Source organism: Homalodisca vitripennis, chromosome 5 (assembly GCF_021130785.1).
Source record: "Homalodisca vitripennis isolate AUS2020 chromosome 5, UT_GWSS_2.1, whole genome shotgun sequence".
Taxonomy (NCBI): Eukaryota; Metazoa; Arthropoda; class Insecta; order Hemiptera; family Cicadellidae; genus Homalodisca; species Homalodisca vitripennis.
Genome location: NC_060211.1, coordinates 10,714,990 through 10,741,861, shown reverse-complemented (window position 1 = coordinate 10,741,861; position 26,872 = coordinate 10,714,990). Strand labels below are relative to the sequence as shown.

At 35.8% G+C, this 26,872-nt stretch overlaps 1 protein-coding gene across 1 annotated transcript in view; it reads right to left on the bottom strand.

The window, feature by feature from the left end:
* Positions 1-5,793: 5,793 nt before the first annotated feature.
* LOC124363353 (glutathione S-transferase 1-1-like) overlaps positions 5,794-26,872 on the bottom strand; it is a 35,973-nt gene continuing 14,894 nt past the window's right edge. The window contains exons 3-6 of the mRNA XM_046818602.1: positions 24,724-24,782; positions 18,321-18,496; positions 11,343-11,462; positions 5,794-6,190 (exon numbers count right to left, since the gene is read on the bottom strand). Of these exons, the coding sequence (XP_046674558.1) occupies positions 5,958-6,190; positions 11,343-11,462; positions 18,321-18,496; positions 24,724-24,782 (588 nt within the window). The 3' untranslated portion in view covers positions 5,794-5,957. The remainder of the gene's footprint in view (positions 6,191-11,342; positions 11,463-18,320; positions 18,497-24,723; positions 24,783-26,872) is intronic.

Below are 26,872 nucleotides of genomic sequence, written 5' to 3'. Positions count from 1 at the left end.
AAATGATCACTGTATTTCGAGTTACATGAACACTTTTATTTTAAAAGTTAATAATTAAGATTTACTAGCAGCTTAAATGTGTACAAATAATGATTCATTAAATAATAAATACTATACTGTGCTAACTAACCGGTCAAATTATTTTGTCTAAAAACAAACAAGTTCCTTAGATCATGTATCCTAAAAATATCTTGTGAAAATGTAAAATAATAATGCTTTCAGTACTGGTTTTATACTAAAATCATTTATTAAAGTTTTATATTAATATTTGATTTTAGGTATTGTTCACTCTGCCTCATGAGTTTTTCCGACCTATTTCAATTTCTACGTTCTTTAACTGGAAACTGAGTGCTAATATATATTTTAATTATCTTTAGGTTACAGGAGCCTTACACTATGTGAAGATCGAGTAGGACCATAAAATAGATAATACTAGTCAATATTATCTGTGTTAGTTTTGTAATTACTAATTATTATAAATTGTTACTTTTGGAGTGAAACGTGTAACTCTGTATAAATAAGATGTGAATAGGAAATAATATTTTAATGAAAAAATATTTCTATTTGGTATTTATTATAATTGAGAAGCAACTAATGTTGGTTTAGAACTTGACTGCCTGCGGTCAGCCTCATACTGTTGAACATTGCATTGTGTAACTAGAACATTAAAGTAACCATGCATTGTGTTGATAACTCTGTATTTATTTGTTCCTTACACAACCTCTTTAGCTAATTTCCTACAGCAATTTATTTTATACCAATGGCATTTAATTTTAGTATACTCTTTTTTCTAAGAAAAAACCGTCCAAAAAATGTTTTTGACCTCATTTTATTTAATTATTTTTATTTGCCACAAAAATGTACAACATCATTGACAAAGCCATAAATACAGCTCATTATTACAGCCACTTCAAAATCTTAAAACTAACAATAATTAAGCCTATACAGCATAACAGTGATTGTAACAGAAAATAAAAACGCAATAATCATTAAAAATCCATATTTTTAATTTTGAAACATTCATTTAAGCTATAAAATGGATTCTCCAATAGCCAGGAATAGAAATTATTTTGAAATCTGTCAAAGGGATATGAGCTTATTTGTTTTTCACTAAAATTATAAACATTCAAATATACCACAATATGACTGTTAAGGGTTTACTTAACCGACATTGTTCAATTTCAGCATCTTTTTTATTATTCATGTTATGGCTATGAATTTCATGTTTAAATTTAAGTAAATTTATATTTTTATATACCAAAGCTTAATTTAGTGCACTTTCTTATCCAATGGACATGTAACAAATTAATCAGACAAACTTAACTGCTTTAATATTTTGGATTAAAAATTATTTCATTTTATTCCTAAATATATATTTTGAATAGGCAAAAAACTGAAGTAATTTTTCACTTCTCACTGACAAGTTCATTTAAGCTTTCACACATTAGCAATGCAGATTCTACACATTGTTTCTACTCTGTGTCCAAAACACTCCATTGTCACAACTTACTGGGATTTACCACAGTGTTATTCACAATATAAATACACAATACAAATCTAAATGTATTCAAAACATATCCTTTCAGATCTGAAAATATATAAAGATTGTTTGTTTCACACTTAGGTTTCATATTTTCACAAAGAACATATCAAGAAAGGCTTTTGATGAGAATGTGTTTTCACAAAGGAAGTTAGCTAATTAAAATAAGCCATAAGTGAAGGAAACAGGATTTTCTAGATATTTGCCATTGTTCAGTGATGTATCACTGAGCAATGACAAATATCCGGAAAAATCCTGTTTCCTTCATAATCCTTCCATCGTCAAAAACAAACTTCAGACAAAGAAGCCATAAGTGTGAATGTTAAGTCCAGCTCCAGTTCAAATTCTGCTTAGTGCAGCATCTGAAATCCAATGCTGTCACAGATTTGACTCCTGGAATCTGGAGTCACACCCAGTGAAGATATCTAACAAAGTCAGCGAAGAAGAAGCTCAAAATGTATTCTTTCCAGCAGGAAAATTCACATTAATTCAACCCTTCCTAACATAGCTACATTATGTCATCATTGTTATAAATGATGAATTTGTTCTTCACATCATGGAAAGATGAAAGAGTTGTTTGTAACATAATCATGTCATGTTTTGATGCCATTATAAAATATGCATCATTATATTGAGGTAAATTTAAAATACAGGAGACATGTGTCTAATTTTTTAGACTTGTAGCAAATTCCTAAAAAAACTGGTGTCCAGGAAAATGCCTCCATCATCAAGTGATCTTTTTTAAATATCCGTTTCCCTTATTGGATTAGAATGTTATCTCTGTAACATTATATTTTTTAGGCTTCTAGGAGACTCCAGGTCTTAAAAGAATGTTTTCAGTTTTTAACAAGTTGGCTAATATGGTTCACCCTGGTTTATATTTAATTCACCAGTACAAATTGTTTGGACTTCCCAATAAGCTACCCAGGACTGTCACATTTTGGAAGAAAGACAAATCAATAAAGGTGCCTAGAGATTTAGTGCCATGATTTTACTAAATTAAGTTTTTTGTCTGTAATCTGAAAGGATCACAGATGTTCAATTTTCCACACACATAGAATGTTGCTTTAGCTTTGAAATCTTTTCATCATAAAAATACTTAATTTGACAGTGTAAACCAAAACCGTCTTTTAATAGACAGCGTAAAGTCAGAAGTTTTGAGCCAACTGAGACTCTGATTGCAGATTTAAAAAGGAAGATTATATCAATCTTTCTGTACCAGTGAGTGAAACACTACCAAGAGAAAATTCAACTAAATAAGAATAAGAAGCTTAATAAGTGAGGAAGACTTCTAGGGTTTTCTGACCTACACAGAGAGAATCAACTAATCCACAACTTGTAAAACAAAACTTATTAAAGTAATGTTTTGTACAGTTACCATAAGAAGGTTGTAAAGAAAAAAAAAACTAAAAAATGTAGAAAAAAGAAATAGTGATAGATTAAATAAACAGATACTGCTGATTATCGAAGTCTAATAAAACTTACAGGACGTCATTGCACAGACAGTCTGCATGAACTACCCTTTCAACTACTGAGGTTCTTCCCTGTACCAAGAAGAACTTGTGTACCAAATTTCAAGTCTCTAGAACCTTTCTATCAAGAGTTATTGCACACAAAGATAAATAGACAAACTGATCTTTGAACTTTTTAACCTAAAAGTATATAGGGTTCTCCCCTGGACCTTGAGAAGTATATGTACAGAGCTTCACATCCCTAGCCTCTTCTTTTAAGAGTTACCTAACAGGCAAGCAGATTGACAGACATACACACTCAATTACTGACCTTTGACCTCAAAATCAATTGAGTTACTTCTTGGACCAAGAGGAACCTATGTACCAAGGTTCAAGTCTCTATGATCCTTCTATCAAGAGTTATCGCAGAGACTGAAAGACAATGACACCATTTTCAGAAGGCTCAGACTAAACATAGAAGGTAATTAATAGTGTTAAACATACGTTCTAGAATATTTTACTTCTAAATTCTTATTATTACACATTTTTGTTTTGTTTTTTTTTTTTGTGTGTGTGTGAATCTACCACAAACAAATAATGATACTAAATTGGAATAAATAAAAACTACCAAAGTTGAATTTGTGAAGAACGCTGATTTTAAAATATTGCACTATCTTCTGTGTTTTTCAGTTCACACCATTGAGATACTTAGGACCAATTGAAAATCGCTATCTGTCCTTCATTCAAGATATTAGCTAATACTGTTTCAGTTTAATACCTCTAGACTAAAGATAGCTTTCCACAAGTCTGAAATATATCAAGTTTGGAAATTTCTTAGCATTGTTTTACGTAAGTGAACTATAGTTGAATTAAAAACAGAACAAACCTGAAGCGGAGAGCAGCTAGGATAGAGCAGGAGGGGAGTAGTCGAGGTTACAGTCTGAGGCTATCACTGTCACCGATCACATCACGCGTGCTATGTTCTTAACTTTTTCATCGCCCTGTCACAGAACTGCTTCCTCGTCACAAGGCTTGTGTCACTTTGAATGTATCTGGATTATAGCACAGGAAGTAAGCAGCATTGTTTATGTACTATAAGGGCGATGTTTAAGTTAGTAAAATAACTTTTACTACCGAATTGTATACCTGTCGAAAACCATAAATCTCATATTTTGGTTACTACGCTTGATTCTAAGATAAACAGCATCAATACTTTTGACCTATCCTTCAATAGTTAGGGAGCGGTATGCCCGAAAGTGTTTTTCATAAAAAAAGTATTATTTAAGGACAACCTAAAATACAATGATGAAATTTTGTGGTTAATTCTTCTTAGTACTGTATGTGTTCTTATGGGTGAAGTAAACGAAAGTATTTAACATCGTATGACAGCTTGAATAGTCGGTGTAGTCTTTCAAAACGCTATTAAAAACTAAAAAATCACCAGTCACGAGCAAAGTGTAAAAACAGTTCACAAATATTCCCTAAACATATCGTTGACAATTTGTACTCTACTACCAGAGATGCATGACACAAAGATAGAGAACATAATGACTACGTTACTCGGTAACGGTAAGGTACATGCCCTCGGCAGAGTTATAGCATAGCGCAGTAGAAATTTGGCAACAGGATGGAGTTCTGTTGCCTAGGAAACGGCTTCAAACTGATTGGCTGCAGCACGCTGAGCTCCGACAACGCCCCTTTGACCTTCCCGATGCCAGGTTTGTTTTACTTTTAATTCAACTATAGAAATTTAGAAGATAATTACAACACCAACCGCATAAACTCAAGAAATTAAATTATAGCAGAATGATAGGGTGGTGCTTTATAATTGAATTACAATACTTTGTGAGCATAGGAACAATTCATTTTGGAATTATAATTGAAAATAGGATTTTTGACAAGCTTTTAAATTACAAGAGTTGTTCCGTTGATTTTACATTATATTGCACATCTTCATGTCACTTATCCCTTTTACATGTGACGTCTGAGGCATCGGTAAATGAAATGATCATTAAAATGAAATTCTTGTTATAGCATAGTAAAATACTAATAATTAACTAAAACATTTAACTAGTAACATTTCTTGTTTTGACACCATTGATCTGTCAAGATCAGTATCTTTTATGTAAAACGTAAAAAAAGTAAAGAATGTCTATCTTTACCAGGCGAAGTTAGGAATAAGACGCCCTCTCTGACACAACCTAGGGAACAATGGCTTAATGATGACTTCCGAACCACTACCAATGGCCCAGCAGATTGCTTGCAAAGACAGTGTCACTCAGCATGTAACTGGGTGAGAAAGAAAGATAAGGAAGATTTATGGTGAAAAGTTTGAAAAAGGAAGCATCCCTTGTGCTTTCCTAAGTAAACATGCTCAAATTGAAATTTTTAAAAGTATTTTTGTTATTTTTACGAAAGCATAAATATAAAATATAGTGACTTATTTTATAATTTTATAAGACTTTAATGTTTTATAACTCATTTTATAAAATAAATCTTATCAGATAATACTAATTTTGAAAATTGTACGTAAAAGACTGTTATCCTAAAAGAGATTAAATTTTTTAACATATTCAAAATTGTGCATATAAAAAATTAAAAATTATTCACAAATATAAAATAATTATTTTAATTCCATTTTTGGTACTCTACTTCTATTTCATAGTTTTTCTAAACATGCTATTCCTTGACTGCCTCAATATAACTCTTCTATTTATGTCCAATATAGATACTGTAGTTGATATCAACATACTTACTCCTTTATAAGATCGTTGAAGGAGGTAGAATCAAGGAATGTTCTTCTTGAAAATACAGTTTTTGTTTATTGGAAAATACGATACAGAAAGCTTTATAAGCAGTGTATTAAATACACAACTGATATCTATTGTACATTGTGTACTGTACAGAAAGAAAGCTAAGGCACTCTGAAAGACATGAATCATTCTTTAATAAAAAAGTCTCAAACCTCATTTTCTGACAGGATTCAGAGGATGATCGAGATGTGGGAAACGTGGAATATTGATGTTAAAATTCCTTAGCACGTTCATTCCCTCTTCGGCAACACTCCACAACTCCGGACACTCCTGCTTGAATGTGTTATACCACTTGGTCACGTGCTTGTAGTCGGAAAACGAGAAATCAATGGCCTCCAAGGACAAGGTTGCTGCGACCAATGCAAAGTCAGCAATAGTCAGGTTATCTGTAAACAGAAGAAATCAACTGGTCACGTGCACATTCTTTATGAGAGATGGTTAATGATTTTCTGAGACAAAATTGCAGCCAGTTTATTGTACTTCTTCTGTATAAACTAATCAGCCAATACGAATTTTGGCAAGAAGTGGTAAAGAGGAACAAAATTATGGCTAAGTGCAACAATCGTAAGAAAAATACAATATAAAATAAAAAAAGTGCAGAGATAACAGTTATTTCTCTTTGCCAGAGTATAAGCAACAGGTTTTTAACAATTGGTATACACAGCATAATAAATTACAAGGTAGATACACATAAAGCATAAAAAGAGACAAAATGGAGAAAAAAATATACATCAAGTATATATCACTATCGTATGGGAGTACAAAGTATGGGGGACACCCAGCTTCACCATAAATTAATTAATTAAAAATACAATTAATTAAAAGTTAGCAATACGTAAAAACAAGTAGAGAAAATAGTTCTTGAGTCATAAATTAAAAAATAATAGCTACAATCTCCCGTCACAAAGCTAAATCCAAATTACTGAGCCAGTTTAGAGACCCATCCTCTAAACCAACCAACTCAGACCAGCCAGACCACCAGAGGTGTTGCACAATCGCAAAGGGCAGCTCGGCCTTTTACAATGTGCTCAATGTCTGAGAGTTTGCGCCACAATCACACGTGTCTGGTCGTCAGTAATACCTCCACTTGAATTTCCAGTGATTGCTTCTTTCCCAACCCTGTTTTCTCAGCTTCACGAAAACGATTCATAAAACCCATTCCTTTCGAAGGAATTTCCAAGCCACCCGCTGCTTTCGTAGGATCGGATATCAAGAACTTGTTCCGTCCATCGAATGATTCCCAGGATGACGCCCAGTTAGTCGATTAGTCGTAAAGTTTCTCCTCTAAAATAATCAGGTCTGTTCGTAGTGATCTGTTCTGTTTTATCCGCTATGTTGGTGGCTGCATCCGCTAAACTTCTTAGTTTCTAGATGCAACGCGTGAGCTTTGAAGTACTGGCTGTGGACAGAGGCCTAAGAGGCTTCCTCGCGAGAGGGATAGCTAATTTTGGTAACGGGCAATTCGGGATTGGACACGATCTTATTGAACTCTCTCTCAGAAGAGCCTCTTTGCGTCTAATCTACAAGGTGGTGCTATATTGGATCTTCTCAGCACAATGGGAGCCAAGTGTGTTGGTGTTGCCATGAGAGTTCCAGTAATTGTCCTCATGGCCCTTATTAAGAGACGACATCGACCTCCCTCGCACATGTGCACTATTAATGCACACAGGAGCACACAATATTCAGCAGCGGAGTACACTCAAGTGGACAAAGAAGGTTACGCAGTACTGTACTTTAGCGTTGGCTCCCTCAATTTGAATCCAGCAAGATGCTGTACTATATGTAGCCAGAATTTTACCTTCACAGCTTTGCTGCTGTCTTTTTGAAGGTGACTTTTAAAAGTGAGAGATCGGTCGATAGGTAACTCCCAGATACTGCGGATGTTCATTATGTTCATCAATTTGTAACACCATCAAGAGTTATTATTCCTAACTTGTAGTTCGCCAGTCTGTTATTTAGGTGGAAACATGATACTTCAGTTTTATTAGGATTTGGATTTAGCTTCCAGGCTCTAAAATAATCTGCGAGGTCTGAAAGATCATCAGTTGAGGGGACCGGTTCCAAAGTTCTGTTTTTCTTTATGTCATTAGTGAGTTTGGTATGCTAAGGCAGATATCATACTCCGCATAAATAAACTTCTCTGGGATAACGTTGTTGGGATGGTCGGCAATGAGTACACGTTGGAAAACAACAAAGAGCAAGTATCAGAGCTTGAGCCTGTGGAAAGGGCCGTTTTTAAGTTGCCTGAAAGAACTTTCCTCAAACGGCCAAGGCATACTTTTATAAGCCTGTCGCTAATCATTGAACTTAAGAAGCCGCAGAAGGAAAGGGCTAGGAATTAGATTATAGAGCTTTACTAAAAAAGGTCCTTTTTTCTCCAGACAGTGTCGTAAGCTGCAGTACAGGTCTATAAAGGCTGTAGAGGTTTTTGCTCTCCTTTCAAAACCATTCTCAATAAAAGTTGTTAGCGCAAGCACCTGGTCACAGCAGTTTACGACCAGAGGTCTAAAGCCAGCTTGATCTCTAGGAATGCTGGCAATTGAGAATGGGAAATATTCCTCCCAACTTATAGATCAAACCTCTCCAGTCCAGCTAGCTTATAACACACACTCAACAGGGCTATGGGCCTATAGCTCTCAATACGCTCTGGGGTCTTTGTTGGGCTTCAAAACTGCGATTATATTTAGATCTTTTAAATGCTGCAGGCAGGTTACCTGTAGCCAGTATTTCGTTGAACACTGTAAGAAGCCAGTATTTAACTTTGATTCCTGAGTACTTTAGGAATTCTGGGAAGACATTATCGACTTTACCGGCTGCCTTCCTCCAACTGACAGAGACGGAGATGGTTCACTTCAATTTCATCAAGTTCAAGATCAAATGCCTCGATATTTCCAACGAGCTTGCCGACTGCTTTTAAATTCGTTAACTTGTAGTTAACCAGCTTGTCAGATTTTCATGGGTGGCGAACTGACTTGGACAAGAGCAACAATACGCTTTGCTATTGCACAGGGTTTTCGGATGTGACAAAGAACTGTTCGTACGAAGGCTTGCCGGTGGAGAGCTTTTCATCAAAGAGGGACCAAGCTTTACTGCTACTATGGGTGAAAATTAAGGTTTTCCTATTGTGTGTACCCACTTTTCTCTTCTTGCTGTTGTCCCAAGAGATTGTAAGCTAGCCGTATCAGCTTGTTTCTGTGTTCCCGGTGTCATTGAACTCACTGTAAAGGTCCTCACGACTCTTGACTCCCAACCTGGGCACCAAATATTGCTCTTTCGAAATCCTCGTGGAATGCACAGTTTTAGCAGTAGCCAGGACTAGCTTTGTGAACCGGGTCATAGTTTATCTTATAGTGGGAGGATTGAACCTTATGCCATCATCAAGTCTAGAATGTAAATGCTTTTCCAATCAGCTTTGTTAAAATTCCAGCGAGGCCGAGGGAAGGATCTTACAAGAGGAATCTTGATTCCGACTGAAAATAAGCACAGGCCTTATGCTGAGAATGAGGAAAGGCACCCAAGAACTTTCCTCCCAACTGCTAAAGGCTGCTTAAGAGAGCGGGCACAAGAGCAAAAACATAGGTCTGGAGTATAACCACGACGCCAGCGGGGCCTGAATAAAAAGTGTGGGCGTCTTTGGGCATCATGTATTAATATTAAGTTGTTTATTTTCAGCCCAACTAGTTAAACTCGTACCATTGTCGTCATCCGATGAGTATCCCCACGAGCTGTGATGACTGTTAAAGTCCCCAATGTAATAAAAGGACGGGGTGTCCAAATATGGGAAGTGATTGTGTCAGACCATTGTCTATTAGTTGGTTTGTAGACATTTTACTATAGCGATGTTATTCTGACACTTTCACCACCATACAAAAATATCGTCATCAACAGCTCTTGTAAATCGGGGACACATCATCGATGCCCTGCCTAACATAATGTTGCCACTCCGTATTTTCTGTGGCCAATGGCTTTCTACAAGTGTATATCCAGGGATATTGCCTCTTGACATCAGGTGTTAGGAATTCTCAATGTGAGTCTCCTGGAGTGCTAGGACATCGACGTTGTTCTTATCTTAATTTTGCTTAGGCACTCAAAAAAAAAATAAAAAAAAACATAAAAAAAAAATTAGGATCTGCTCAGACCCTCGTCGTTAAAAAAAAAAAAAAAAAAAAAAAAAAAAAATAACATAAAAAAAAGAAAAATATTTAAAAGAGAGCCAATATTTAAAAAAAAAAAAAAAAAAAAAAAAAAAAAAAAAAAAAAAAAAAAAAAATCAGTATTTGTTTGGACCCTGAGAAGGACCGTTTTGTTTGGTCTTCGATAGCTGGCCATAACTGCGAATCACAAGAGTGACGGTCCCAGCTACCAAAAATTGCTGTTGCTTTAGCGTTACCCAGGGAGCACGTGTAGCAAGCTACGGACATGCGAAGCAACTTCACCCCCCAGTGAATGTTACATTAAATTATTTAATTATTAATCATTAGTAATAATTAAAAACTAATTATTACACTGAAATTAGTTTAAATAAATGAAATGTTGTTATTCAGTGATATATTAGATACCAACTAGGGGATTATCTTTACATTCATTCCTGTATTGAGTGATAGAATATGGAAAATTGCATGAAATTAGTAATTGTCAAATACATTATAATTTACAGTTTGATGTAAGAAGCTGAATATCATAAAATAAACTGAAAAATTGTGTACCTACATTTAATAATTAAATATGTATTGGCTTTATCAGCCAAAGCCAGATTGAACGAAATACACATGTACATGTATCTAAAAAGAATATTAACTTTGATCACACACGTGAGAAATTATGTAATATACGGTATAGTCTATGAGGGATAAAAGTTTTATCTACATGTACAAGCTGTAATAAAAAGTAACTAATTTTTTTTTTCCCCCCCCTTTTTTTATTTGTAAACACCTTTTTGGCTCATTGTAACACATTCAAAGCTTCTTGATTAAATATTTGTCTTTGAAAAAGAATTATTTAAATCGATAACAGGATTTTGGACATTTACATGTGTAACAAAAAATAGAATACTATAACATTTTAGGCAATGTTGCCATCAAAGCAGCCCCTCTATTGGGAACACACTGTTTGGGCTGGTCTCAATGTTCCTCGTTCCATTCTAGGACAGCCTCTTGGAATACTGTTTGGGATGGCATACAGGTTTTTTGTATCATTTTCCTACACTTCTTTATGGTTTAGACATATCCTTACGATACGGTTTGGGAACAATATCCTTAAGACACGAAGTTTCTCATGTTACTGGAATGATGGGAATGTGATGGTTTGCTAAATGGGCAATGATAAATAGCTGGCTACAATATGTTAAAAATAGTGAAACAGATGGAAAGAAATCACTAAATTCCAATCAACTCGCAGTTAAATATGGTGTTCCTGAGGGATCCACTATAAGCTCTCCATTATTTTTATAATTATGTTGTTTTATTTTAAACCTTAAAAATAGTACCTGCGTAGAACAATCTATAAAAAGTAATTACTTATAAAAAACATCAAACCTACCTCCGGCAGAAAATTTGCTGTTTTGTTTTTCCAAAATTTTGTCAAATGATGAAAGAACGTAATTAACCTTTTTAACCCAGCTGGAGTCCTTGATAGTCAAAGAATATCGGATGAGAATACCTACAGGCATGAAAAATGAGAATTTAAGTTAAGTTACAAGTAAATCTATAACTATTTTTTACTTAACAAATAAGTAGTGCTGTAGTAAAACTCAATTAAATATAACATTACAACACTCAATGCAACCGTGTTTAGGTGTGGAGTTACATTAGCTAGTTAAATAGAAGATAGTTTCTGATCAAATTAATGGATCAAAAAATCAAATAATTTCTCATGGAGTTTTTTTTATAGAATCTATTGTACTGGGGGGGGGGGGTGGGGGGGGGGGGGAGGGGGGGGTGGGACAATCTACCCTGAGAGCAAATAAATGCTTTTGTAACAGCAATTGTCACATTTGAAGCACTAAATATTTCAAAATACCTTTAAGAGCTATTTTTGGTAAACTGTAAAAAAATCTTTACTTGATTTCTTTCTTGGATAGTACTGCTTTTTGAAATATGAAGAAATAAAAGTATTGTATTAAGTCAAACATTGTAAATGAAAACAAAAATCAAAATTTTGTAAATTTTCTATTTCAATTTTTATACAAGGCGTATTCATAAAGTAGAGAGCTGTTTGCTTATATTTGAATATTAGCACTTTGGAAACACGCTTTTACTACTGCACGTACCATCTACTAATTCATTTGCAAAGCTACAGCAGCTTTATCTGAATTATCTGCTTGTTTCATATATACAATCGTGTCCATGACAATCATTGTCCTATCAGCTGTAAGGTGTGTTTCTGTGATACAATTCTTGTGTGCAAAAGGATCGTCGGCTGCTGAATTTCAACTGGGAGTTGTGCCTAGTTTATGGACCTACAGTTCTGAGTGAGTGAAGGAAAGATTATACAATGGTGCACACAGTGATTTTTTAAAATGGACAAACAAATGTCCATGATGAAAAAAACGGATTGGCAATACTCCCCAGTATCCTGGCCGATTAAATCGTTTTTTCAAGTGGGCCTAAAAACTGCGATCTGATCGTCAATTGACCATTAATGGACCTGGCTGAACAGTTTCCACATCCCCCCTTGACGCACTACTGTCTACAATATTTTCACGGAAAATCTCAGATACCTACACAAATTTTGTGCAAGGTGGATACCGAAAATGCTGACCAACCACCACAAAGAGCAAAGAATGTTCATTTCAAGTTTTTGGGCCTGTTACCAAGAAGATGGAGAGGATTTCTTTTTCTTGCATTATTACTGGGGACAAGACGTGGATATCCTACATCAGGGTTCCCAAACTTTTTTGTACCACGCCCCCTCTGGTTATTTGGAGACCCCCCCACCGCCCCCCTACACATATAATAATTTGTACGTATGGTGAAAATTTAAACAAGTATTACATGAAAAACGAATATAATAACTGATACAAAATTTAACATTGTAACACAGATACATTTTCAATTTAAGGAAGGTGAAACAATAGGCCTACCTACTTACAAAATAAAACATAAACTGTAATTTAGTGAGATGGTGCGCTTGCATGTTCTGGCTAAAGCTGACAGATCCTGGGTTGAGTTTCAGACAAAGCACAGCGTAGGTCACTTTCGACATCAAGTTTGTTGCGGTACTTGGTTTTGATCGCCACAAGAGTTTGAAAAAGCTTTTTCGCACATGTATGTTGTTGAAAAAGGCCAAGTACATGTTAGCCGAACAGCTTTCCCTGAAACACTGGGGTAAACTTTTAAGTACTTTAACCAAAATGAGGGCTTGTCCATTTTTTGTCAAAATCGTATCTTGCAGCAGAGTCATTTTTTATTTCTATTCCCTCCTCTTGCAACTCTTCTGGCAGCAACTGTATGTCCATGTTGAACGGGTCAGATGTGATAGTTTGTACAACTCCTCTGACAAGTAGGAAAGTACCTGCTGAACTCCTCCTTGAGGTTCTTCAAATGGTCAATTATCAAGTTTTTCAAAAGCGGTCCTTCAAAAACGTCCTCAAAACATACTTCTTCTTAGACTGACACTACTTTGCTGAAACTTGAATAGTTGCTGGGGATTCATTGACACTTACGTATCCAAAGTTGTAGTTTCTCAACGTACATCTTGATGGCATCCCGATGTTACTATCCTATTTGAGTTTGCAACCTTGCAGTCTCAAGTTTAGGTTATTTAACGTGTCAAAAAGTCTGATAAATAGGCCAAAATCACTTGTGTTCCAGGGTTTTTTTAACTCTGCACTAAGCTCGTTTTGTTTCTGCTGTGCCAAAAACGTTTATCACTTCATCACGGAGTTCAATAGTCTTCCCAACATATTGCCTTTTGATTAGCCATCGTACTTCTGTATGAAATAGCAGCATTTTGTGATCACTTCCTAAATCTTCACACAGAATTTTAAACAGTCGAGTATTTAATGCACTGTTCTTAACGTAGTTCGTTGACTACTTTAATACAAAGCTTTAAAACAGCATTGAGTTCCGTTAGGAAGAGTTTTTGCTGCCAAGGCTTGGCGGTGAATAAAACAATGAATCCCAACCACATCAGCATTCTTCTCTTTGACCAACTGCACAAAGCCTGAACGAGAACCCAGCATGAAGGAGCACCATCTGTGCATACACCAATAAGTTTTTGCCAAAGAAAGTTTCGTGTTTCTTAAAAAAGTCTGATACTGCTTCCATCACATCTACAGCTTTAGTAGTGAGCGTCAACAGCTCAGTAGAAAACATCAGTTTCATCCTTCATTCTTTCATTTTCAATGTAATGAACATATACAAGCAAATGAGAGCATTGGTGCTATGTCCTGTACTCTCGTCAAGCTGGATAGCAAAAAACGGTGATTTTTTTATTGCATCAACCACCTGGTTTTTAATGTCCTTGGCCATATCATCAATGCGGCGTTTTACGGTGTTGTCTGAAAGTGGTATATGTGATAGCTTTTTGCCTACTATCAGTTCCAAGGACAACATCGGCTGCTTTTAAAATGCCAGAACGTTTTAACAAGCGTTTCACCAATAGTGTGACTTTTCTTTTCCTTAGCAATAATAAGAGATAATTTCATATGAAGCTTCAAGCACTTTTAGAGATGACTGAGCAGCAGATCCAGTGCTATCTAACTTCATGCGCTTTAAACTTCTTAGATTTTTGCAGCGAAAAACTCTTAGGTTTGTCCTTTAAAGAGGCATGTTTTGGTTGACAAATGTCTCAGAAGACCGATTAGGCCTCATCGCGTCATTGCTTAATACCTCATAGCAAATATAACGCACTGAGGCGTGATCAACATTATCTTTAAGCAAGGAAACAAACCCATATTGAATATAATCGTCAATATACTTGCGTTTTCTTTGCCGTGTTCATCTTCTCTGATTCAGCTTCACACAGAACTCACACACAACACAAAAACAATTACTCCAATTCAAACGTCGCAGCAATTACATAACACCCACAATACAGCAAACACGCTGACGATAATTCACGAAAGCACTGTTGGCATACAAACGGACTGGCGAACGGACTAGTTATACAACACAAGCACTGAACAAAGTGCAAGTTTATTGACATTGGATTGAAGATGCGGAGGGGTAGTGGTAGGCGGCGCGTGGTAGGGGTGGAGGGACACTCGCACTCACGCCAAGGCCAAATGGAGGTAACGGGTGGTGGGGGTCATGGATGGCGGGAGGGGAGTATTATTATGAGGAAATTATATTTTGTAATTTTTTTTTATTTATTTCATTTGGGTGTCACGCCCCCCCTGGACTTTCTCCACGCCCCCCCAGGGGGGCGCCGCCCCCCAGTTTGGGAAAAAACCGCTGTCCTACATCATTCCAAAACAAAACAAGCTTATTTGGCTAAATTGGATCATCTCTTTCTTATATTCTTCAGCTAAGTATTGCATTATGGCTGTGCTGAAATAATTCAAAGAAATATTTTTCATCACATGAAGAATGCATCTAAATTATTTTTATTTATTTATTTCGTTCGGAGGTCTTGAGTTTATGTTGTTTGTTAATTTTAGGCTATTATTTATTATGGTTGTACTAAGTCGCATATGTAAATCTTTTATGTTGATTGGTTTTGTTTTGTAAAAACAATCGATAACAGTGGCGACACTAGTCTGTATCACAACCAAAAAGTTTAACCAAACTCCATAAAAAAGTCGAAAATTGATGCTACTGTTTTTTGGAACATAAAGGATATTTTTTTTAAGACTATGAAACGTGTGACAACAATTATAGCTGATGTTGTACTGTGAAAACGCTCAAACAAACTGAGTTGTGCGATCCAGAACAAACACTGGCGGAAACCTGTAATTTGACGTAACCCTGCTTACGATAACTCGAATCCTCACACTGCTACCCAAAAAACGACGGAGAAAAATTGAAGATGGAATTCATTGGGAACTCTATTCACCCACCATACAGTCCCTGACCTTGCACCTAGTGACTACTTCTCTTCTTGCACTTGAAATGGTGAACATTTTTGAAACCGAAAAGGAACTTCTCAGTTGGTTCAACTCTGAGAGGGCAAGCTTCTATTCAGCGGATTAAAGAAGCTGGTGCAGCAGTAAAAAACAATGCTGCTGTAATTTACATAAGTATACTATCACTTGAATAGTTACATTAATAAATTGAACACACAACATTTTATGGGGAAACAATACTTTGAAACATTAATTGAGTTTATCATTTACTAGCAGATTACTCATGGTTTTGCACACAATTTCATTTTGAAAAAGGCAGTGACACCATGAGCATATTCTTTTTAAAATAGCATTCCCAAACATCTTCAGGTAAGTGAGAGTCACTGAAAGATATTCCGCAGTCTATTGGATCCATTTTTAGAGATTGAAGTTTAAAGATGGGCACTGAAGTAAAAATATCAAATCAAATCAAATCAGATTTTTATTGCCGGAACATTCTATAATGCATGGCAAAAGTCAACTTTTTACTTGCTAGAATTTTGTCATACACCCCACAATAGATCTCATTCAGACATACAATTTACACCAATTTTACATACATCAATTCATTCGCCAATGATTCCCACTTCCAGCGACGGATTCAGTCAGTCTTTTTAATTGGTACATTTAGACATACAAAACAGAGTTGTTTCCAAGATGTAGAGACCTGGGCAGCGTCAACAGTTGTAAATTTTTGAAGGCTTCCTTGCACGACTCTCTAAATTTCAACAGAGCGAAATTCATGCGGATCGCTTGTTTTTGCAGCTTGAACACTCTCATAAATTGATTGTTTGCACAAGCTCCCCACAACACCACCAACCCGTAAGTAAGATGGGGGTGTAAATCAAGCCAAAATACGCCATCAATTCAGTAGAACCTGATAGGGCAGTATTTTGGCTAGAGACCTCAAAACCATAAATGCCTGAAGCCAATTTGGAGCAAACGAGATCGAGTTGTGTGATTATTCCAAGTCAACCCTTGATCTAGGTATATTCCCAGGAATTTCGAGCAGTAGACTTCTTCCAGCATTGTGGTCAGCCAACATAACAGCTGGCTCGTCATGCCTGTCTACTGATCGCAAAGCAAAATTTAGAAATTAGATTTTGCAGAATTTGCCTTAAGATTGAGGCTGTTGAAATGTTTGGACCGCAGTTGTTGATCTCAACAAAACTTTGCTGTTCCAGAATCAATTTTGATTTGCTTGTGAAACAGAGAGTCGTGTCATCAGCATACTGCACAAGTTTATCCGTGCAGAAGTGATGAACCTACGTCATTGACATAGATCAGGAAGAGAATTGGACTGAGAATTGAGCCCTGTGGGACACCATAGCTCAGGTGAATTGGTTCAGATAATTTGTTTGCGATCTGGACAATTTGGGTTCTGTGGCTTAAAAATGACCTGAGCCACTGGAGAGGCACGCCTCGGATGCCATGAGATTCAAGTTTGTCAAGCATTGTAACATGGTCAACGCAGTCGAATGCTTTCGATAAGTCTAGGAACACACTCAATGTGGGATCCCGACGTTCTAGCCCCTCTACAACCATATCGACTAGACGTTAACAACTGCGTCTATTGTCGACTTACCCTTCCTGAAGCCAAACTGGTCTTCAGATAGCTGTTGTGCATATTTAAAAAATTGAAGCATTCTTACCAAGAAAAGTTTTTCGAATATTTTGCTCAAAAACTGGCAAAATTGAGACAGGCCGGTAATTGTGTGGGGAGTGGGGTGATCATCTTTCTTAAAAATCGGGCTCACTTTCGCGGTTTTTAGGAGTGAGGGGAAATATGAAACTGTTTTTTTATATGTACCTCTGAGATTTATCGAATTTCTCTCTAATATTCATGATTTTTACTGAATAGCCTCCAATGATTTCAGTAACAATTGAACTATTTTAGGCCAGTGTGGAAAAATTCAAATTCTAAAGGGAAAGTGGAAGTCCTTAGCTTTTTAGTTAACACACCTTATGATGCAATAAATGATGGCATTTTACTGTAGTTGATTAAAATCCCAATTAAAACAAACCAGACAAAGAAAAGCTTTTAAGTGTAACTAACTGGCTTTGACAGATAATGAAAAACACGTTTACTATTTGCTGATTATGATTAAGTCAAGTCTATAAATATAATGGAGTGTTAAGGGAGTTTTCAAGACCAGTGGGGTGTAGTCCGGAGGGATTTTCGAAACAAGAGTAGGCCTATGTGTTAACCAAAGACCCTAAAATTGTTCACGTAAAAATTAACATAATTAGTTGAGTAGTTTTGACGTTATTGAGTTAAACAAATACACTCACAGACACCATTAGATTTTTATATAATACTATAGATAAAATATGGATAGTAAAAATTCTATTTAAAAAGTTTTGTTACCATATCTAATTCAATGTGATACTTCAGTAGTGTCATCTCTGTATCCAAGTACTTATGATTTAAAAGTAATTATGGCTCCTATAAACTAATTATGTTTTATTGCGATCATGATAATTAGTACAATGATGATACATTACCGCATAAGCACCTATGCTTGGATAATAAGAAGCCATATTGAAAGCCAGCCTATGGTTCACTATTGCTCTTTTCTTCGGCTCATTTGGGTAAATCGGATCACCTTTCTTGTATTCTTCGGCTAAATATTGCATTATGGCTGTACTGAAACAGTTCAAAATAAAAATTGCAATTTTTCATCACATGAAAAAAAACATAGGTTTATTAGCAGTTATCCTTCGTTTCGGATACAATTTCATAGGCTATGCACATGTATATGAGCACTTCTGGTTCAAGTGAATTATATTTCCGATGCCAATGTTGAGTTTGTCTTGTTGCAACGATCAAGAAAATCTGTCAAAAAGCGTATGTATATTTATGGCTATTGTAATTTACTCTTGTCTTAGTATTTTTCTTTCCATTGTTGATTTTGCTTTGTTTTCCGATCAAGAAAATATACATACACAGTTCTGAGAAGTCTACTTCTGTCAAAAGACAACTAAGATGGGTTTTATAACATTCTTTTAATTCATACTAAAAGTTGGACATTAACTTCATCTTTTATATCTGCATTGCAGTACTGATAAATCATTGTGTACTTAATATTTGCCAAATATATATTTAAAGGTATTTTTTACTGAAACTTTTAATTTTTTTATCTGGATAATTTCTTACTCAGTGCTCAACAGTGGTCGCAGAAAACATTGAAATAAGAAGTGTTATTACTATTGAGATTACTCTATGCTTTCACACTATAAATGTAAACAAATTGAAAATACTGGTTGAATTGATTAATGTACAGTAGTGGTCATAGAACAATGTTTACATAGAACAGTTAATTACATTTGACAGACTCTTTCAATTGATAATTTTTGTTTGTTGTAATGCAACTTTGGAGACCAGTGGAGAATAGTCCAGAGGGATTTTCAAAATAAGAATAGGCCTAATTTTAACCAGGCACTGTAAAAATGTGGATGTAAAATTTCAGTACAATTGTTGAATAGTTTATGTGTGGAAGCATAACAAACAAACAAACTCACTTCCGCATTTATAATATTAGGATTTAGTTTAGTTTTAGTTTAGTATTTACTCTGGCTTGATATGAATAACATATTATAGGTTTGAAAACAGGGTGTGTTCCTTATTCCCAATAGCTTAATGATTGAGCAATTGTGACCCTCCTTAACCTGCCCTAGAGACCCATGCCTTACCATTGCCTCAGCCCGGTGTGGGGCTCTAACCCCATGCTTCATATGATTTGTATGGTGAGTTTAACCCAGCCATATTTCCAATTGACTTATCAAATTTATCATATTGCATTTTGGAATGCTTTTTGTGCAAAAAACATTTTTACGGGTTTTCGACATATACAATACATATGTACATAGTACAAAATACATATGTATTAAAGAATCAATAAATCACGATTGTCGCGAACATGTAATTGGTTGAAATTACTTCAAAATTAGATGACTTCATATTAATTGTTGAGTAAATGACATAAATTGAGTAAGTTATAATTTGAAGACATTCAGAGTTTCAAGGTTTATTCTACTCACCTAACAATTAAACAAGCAGGAAAACTTACTTTAATTTCATCATATATAAATAATTGCCTTTTGTTTTTACCTCATGGATCTAGTCTTGGCTCAAGTATTGATGGAACATTCATACACAAACAGGTGGGCTGCATTAATCCAAACCCACAGTAAACAGAATGTTTCTGATATTTCATCGGTAATCAGAACATTTTCATAACCCGAACGTCTCAAGCAAACAAATATTCGGATTATGCAACCAGCCTGCATATATTGAAATAAATGTATTCCGCCAGTTTTCAAAATTAGATGGCTAACATAATATAATCTAGTCAGCTATGAAGTGATATGCTTATTACAATTAGCACTAATTTACCCAAAAATCAAAATATAATTATTTACGTTTGAATGTGAACTAATATTTTTTAAGACTATTATTTTTCAATCTAAAAGTAAAGCAAAATGATATTTTACCAAGTGAAGTAAGGGAATCTAGTTTTATTCTGTTCTTAATTTTCATATTTGGACAAGTGTTGTCATTAACACCTTGCCTGCCACCATAAGAGATTCTCAAGATCCTGGATTGCCAACTTGTGCAGTTGTGTTTTTGGTTGTGAAATTAGTTTTGGAATATTGATACTGGTTAATAAAATTGATTTTCAAAAAACATATGTTAAGGGGATGGGGGTTAACTCAGACCCGATCGGGTCGGCAACAATATTTTTCAACGAAAATTGCCTTTAAAAAATTGTTGCCGACCCGATTGGACCGACGTTCAAATTTCAGTCGACCTTAATATTTTACTTTATACTACTGTGATGACAGAGTGTGCGTGCACTGGCTGACTAGCGCCAGCTGTTACCAGACACCAGCTGGTGCCAGACACAGTCCCTCACTCGTCCCCCACTCCTTTTCCTTGCCGCTTACAGCTGTAACACGGTTTGTTTCGCGCCTAAATACTAACCTCATTGATATTTCACGTCTTTATATTCACACTGTGTCTATCCGTGTGCGTAGGCATTATTGTAATTGTGTTACTGTAACAACTCTCCAAGATGGGTGAAAACCTAGAGAACAATGACATACAGTTGTTTCTGGACGTTCCGATGAGCAGTGAACCTGACATACTCGGAGTGAGTGAAGGCGGAATCGGAATAAACATTGATTCTGATGTTTCTGATTCGGACAACATGGAGGACGACGAGGACTTCATCACTTACGACTCTATATTTGAAACTGATGACGAAAGTGCTGTGGCTGAGAATGAGAATGATGTTTATGAGGAAATGGAGGTAGGCCTAGACGTAAACTTGGACAATATTTCTGGAAATATTATAAATAATGTGAGTGAGAACGGCGGTATCGAAAATGCTAGTTTGAACTTGATCAATGTAGATAATGAGGGCTAGGAAGCTTTAGTTGTTGGGGATGACACTACTCTCGCTGATAAGTATAAAAATCTTAAGGGAAAATCAGATAAGGTAAATATGAAAGTAGAGGAAGAGGTTAAATGGAAATTGTTTTATGGTAAACAAAAAGATATTGTTTTTGTTGGAAACGAAAAGTTTCATTTCAATCTACCAAACACAGCAAAACCAATTGATTAATTTTCGTTGTATCTAACTGATGATATCCTGGAGATCATGGTAGTCGAAACCAACAGGAATGCTGCACAAGTGTTGAATACAATGAGACTAAATCGCAGCAGTAGGCTTAAAAAATGGACAAGCACCAATATCGATGAAATGAAAAAGTTTTTAGGACTAGTTTTGTATATGGGCTTGGTTCGAATGCCTGAAATAAGTGACTACTGGTCATCAAAGATGCTATATATAAATTTGGTAGCAGGTCGTGTAATGAGCCGGAACCGGTTTCAGTTGCTATTACGCTTCTGGCACTTCAATAACAACGAAAATATGGACCAAGATGCCGTTTGTCCAAGCTTTTGCCACTTATTTCTCAACTCAATGAGTGTTTCAAAAGGAAAAAAAGTCCAGGTAAGGAGCTTGTGGTTGACGAGAGTATGGTCCCGTTCAGAGGTCGTCTGCTTTTTAAGCAGTACCTCCCTAACAAAACCCACAAATATGGGATCAAAATATTTAAGATTTGCAACACAACAGGCTACACTTATAAAATAAAAGTGTACATGGGGAAGGGGACCTGCAATGAGGATGGGGTGACAGTAGCGACATCAGCTGTCATGGAGCTAATGACTGATTATGTAGATAAGGGTCATATACTATTTATGGACAATTTCTACACATCCGTGGATCTTGCCAACTCTCTATTAGCAAGGGATACTCACTTAGTAGGTACGGTAATGAGCAACCGTGCCTGGTTTCCCCACAAAATTACAATCCCTCCACAGCTGAAGATAGGGAAAGGTGAAATGAGCTGTTTAGAGTACCCTTCTGGCATAGTGTACACAAGGTAGGTGGACAAGAGAGAGGTAAGACTCATGTCCACAATTCATCCTCCAGGCTACATTGACACTGGGAAAAAAACCAGACAAGGTGATCCTATAATGAAACCCTCAGTTGTGGTAGAATACAACAAGGCTAAAATGGGCATAGATCTGTCAGACCAGATGTCCTCCTACAACACGCCAGTCAGAAAGTCGACGCGCTGGTACCACAAAATCGCAGAGGAATTACTCCTGGGAACAGCCATCGTGAATGCATGGCTTGCCTATAAGAACGATGCAGATGCTACCGGTACTGCCCAACGAGAAAGGAAAAATGTTTACTCGATGAAAACGTTCAGAGAAAAACTAGTGTTTAGAAGCCTCCTGGGGTTAGAAGATGAAATTGTGGCTCCTGTTCGCGTAACTGGTCATCACTACGTTTCAGAATCATCTACGTTTGTTGGAGAAGGTAAAAACAAACGTAGATCAAGAAAAAACTGTAAGATTTGCTACCAAACAGCTATGCTTCAAGGAGGTCGACTTGCAGCCAAGAATCTTAAAAAAGTGACCACTTTTTGTGAATTATGTCCAGGGAAGCCTTATCTCTGTAAAGACTGCTTCAAGAATATTCACAAATAAATTTGAATACAACTATGTAATCCTCTATTTCACATATCTTTGTGGCCTATTCATAATAAACTTAAAACATTTCTATCCTCAAACATATCTTTGTAATCATAATAAACTTTGTTTTTCATAACAAATTGAATATGAAATTTAATTTACTACCCAATAACTCAAAACTAGCAGCTTCAAATATTTAATTTAAAAAATTCCCCATACAATGTTGGTGAGGAAAGTACAATATTAAATTAAAACAACGTTTGTTTCAATTATTTAAAAATGTATAAAAGAAAAAACCTAAAACATTTTCTTAAAAAAAAAAAAACCTGCCGACCCGATCGGGAGTCAAATGTTAACGATATTGCGCGGTGTTTTTAGCTAACCTATAAACAACAAAACAACTCCGGACAACGTTCTCTAATTAGTCTCATATCTGTTTAGAAAACTTAGTTCAGTCATTTGCAACTAGAGTCGAGCGTAACGGCCACAGCGGCAACAAAGAAAAACCATGGAAATGTCATTGTGCCGGACGATCGGGTCGGCATTGCCGAGTTGTAGCAATTACGTCGCCGACCGATCAGGTCGGCATGGCAGGCAAGGTGTTAAATTTAAATGACGATAAAAATCAAAACAAACGTGACTATTAGATATATAACCTATTAGATATATAATTTATTAGTTAAAAATTCCAAAACTCATGGGGAAAGGGTCTGGGAGGTAAACCCAGGGGTTGTAATTGATTTTAGTAACAAAAAAATCAAAACTAATGAATAAGTAACCATGTAACAAAAAATGCAAGCAGAGGAAAAACTAAAACAAATGGGAAAACCTTTAAAATATTTATTATGAAAGTATTTAAATAATTCATGTTTTCACGAGAATTCACGTTTCCATATGTTGAAGGGATTTTGGGTGAGTGAACCAAAATTTTAAAATACAAATGTAGATGGCTTGGATCCTTTGCTAACATAAATCACTCAAGGTATAAAAGAAAATCCATTTTCTTACTATCTCTATAAAAATATATTAATCTAAGAATTGTATTATTAAGCACCAAAGAATCCATAAGCATAGAAATTCCATTATTGGCATGCAAAGAGCGTACATGCACCACAAAGTACTAGGTTTAGATAAGACGTTTTCCACAGACAAAAGCCAAGGTAAAGTGTAAACAAAACAGGCTAGAATCGGCAAACAAAGGAGTACATAAACGTGCTTCACTACGTATGAAATTATATATTTCCGTTGCCTGACCCATCTGGACAAGTAAGCACCGCAAGCCAGAGTTTATAGTGTTCTTAAGTTTATAATATCTTTTCAATAAAAATTAAAAAACAATGTAATATAAATCATGTAATTATTATTCTAATGGGTAATTCAAATAAAATTCTATTCAACATAATTGGAACAATTTGTATTGAACCAAGAAAAACCAGAGTTGTATTTTTAAAAATCTTGGATTTTTTTAATAAAAAGCCTTTAAGATAAACATTAAAATAAAAGAACTTAAAAGATATACCAGCAAGCCAAATTTATTGAAAATGGTTATTTATGTGATCTTTGGTAGACCAATGACACATAGAAATTATTTCTTGAGGTCCACTTTTGTCATTGATTACAATGCCTCATTTCTCCCAGTACTGTAAATCAAGTGCACTATTCCTTATCTTTTTTTTATATTATTTATATGGCAGAAAGCAAGACTGAAGAAAAAATATTAAAAGCTTTAAGTATCTGCGTATTAATGTTGCATATTGTAAGAGATTTCAACATATCAGTGTAACTAATCAATCAAGTACTAAACTAGATTCTTTTGCTGCCCTTACCTCTCACCAAGAATAAACCCATTGTCGTCCAAGGTTGGAATCTTTTTTTGCGGATTGATCTGAAAATATTATTTATCTCTATTTTAGTGATTAGCAATAAGATGGTGAGAAAACACAATTTGGGTGTGTGCTAAATTTCTTATTAAAACTAGTGCGGGCTTTCGTGATGTTGACTGGAATAGATGAAATGGGTACTTGAATATTAACCCTTTGCACTCGAATAGAGTTTTTAGAAATATTCCTTACAAGTCGTATGTCCACTGGGAATGGCCGCGCTACTGTTTATACCGGCTCCGCTTTCATATTACAGTCTTGTTCTTCCTAGCTCGTACGGCCACTGTGAGTGGCCAATACATAATCCGCTGAACGCTCGCATGGCCACTGGGAATGGCCATTGCACTTTGTATCCATGGAAACTATTTTTTTGGATGTTTTAAATTATACTAGTTACACTAAATTGTGCTGCGACCTATAGGGAATCTCTTGAACTAGGTAGAAAAGCGCGGTACTTTCTGCCTATTATATAATCTCTGTTCTATTGGCGGCCAACTTGACTCTATACCAGCTGTTTTTATTTAAACATCTGATCCTTGTGATTGAAATAGGAGACTTTCTGTTTCAATTATCGTGTGCTAATCGCTGTGTGTAAAGTTTGATAAGTGCAGCAATATGGATAAAGACTTTAATTTAAATTCCGATGAAATCATCAGACATGTGTTTGAATCAGATTCAGATTGTGGAAACGTTGATTCAGATCACGAAAGTGATGTTGACTCAAACTTAGGTGAAGAGTACGAGGCATTGATTAACAGTGAACTGAGTGATGGACTAGGTTATGTTGGAAACGGAACTCAAGAAGATACAGAAGTTGAAGAAGAACAGTTGGACGAAATTAGAGAAGAGGAGGAGAACGAAATCAGAGAAGAAGAGGAGGTGTGGAGGGAATGGACTGAAGGTGATACAAACTTTGTTAAATTTCAGTGGTCAAATGACTCAGGTTACAAACCACCACTAGGGCAAAATCCAACTTCGCCCCTTGAATATTTCCAGCTTTTCTTTACAGATAATCTCATATCTGAAATAGTTAAAGAAACTAATAGATACGCGAATGAAAAAATAAAAAAAAAACACTCCATTGCAGAAACGATCCATGTGGTGGTCATGGAAAGATGTAGATCTGATAGAAATGAAAGCTTTCCTAGGAGTCCTAATAAACATGGCAATGAACCCTAAGCCAGAACTCGGTGACTATTTCTCCACGGATTGGATTGACTACCAGCCTTTTTTTAAAGACGTATTATCAAAAGAGAGATTTTTACAAATATTTTGGAATCTCCACATAAGTCCTCCTCCAACTGGCCCAATCCACGGGACCTTGACAAGATTTGGGAAAGTACGCAATGTGGTGCTGTACTTAGACAAAAAGTACAGGGAATACTATGTGCCAGAAAAAAAAGTCAGCATTGACGAAAGTACTGTTGGATTTAAGGGGAAAATTTCTTTCAAGGTCTATAACAAAGACAAACCCACCAAATGGGGGATAAAGGTGTTTGTTCTATCTGAATCCAAGTCTGGTTACATTTGTGCCCTGGAACCATACTTTGGAAAATGCACTACAGACAAAATGATTCGGCAAGACTTAGGTGTCACCAGTCGAGTTGTTTTACATCTTGTTAATAAGATTAAAGAAACCTATGGTAACATTGAAGGCCTACATGTGTTTACCGACAGGTATTACACTAATTTGGATTTGGCTCAGGCACTCTATGAAATGAAAATCCATTTAACTGGCACTATTATGAGAAATAGAAAAGGCTTACCTGAGCAAGTTAGACCAAAAAGAAGTAAGAAGGGGAGTAATAGAAGAGAAGTTACCCAAGTAAAGTTGAAGAAGGGCGAAATTAAAGCCTTCAGAAAAGACGACAAGTACAATCTTTTGCTATGGAAGGATTCAAATGAAGTAACAATGTTGAGCACTTTGTATGATAGTAGCACACAAACTGTGAGGCGTGTTGTTAAAAGAGGGGTAATAGAAGAGGTGAACAAGCCTACTGTTGTATGTAAATACAACGAATCAATGGGAGGTGTAGACATTGCCGACCAATATATTTCGTCATACAGTTTCACCAGAAAATCACTAAAGTGGTGG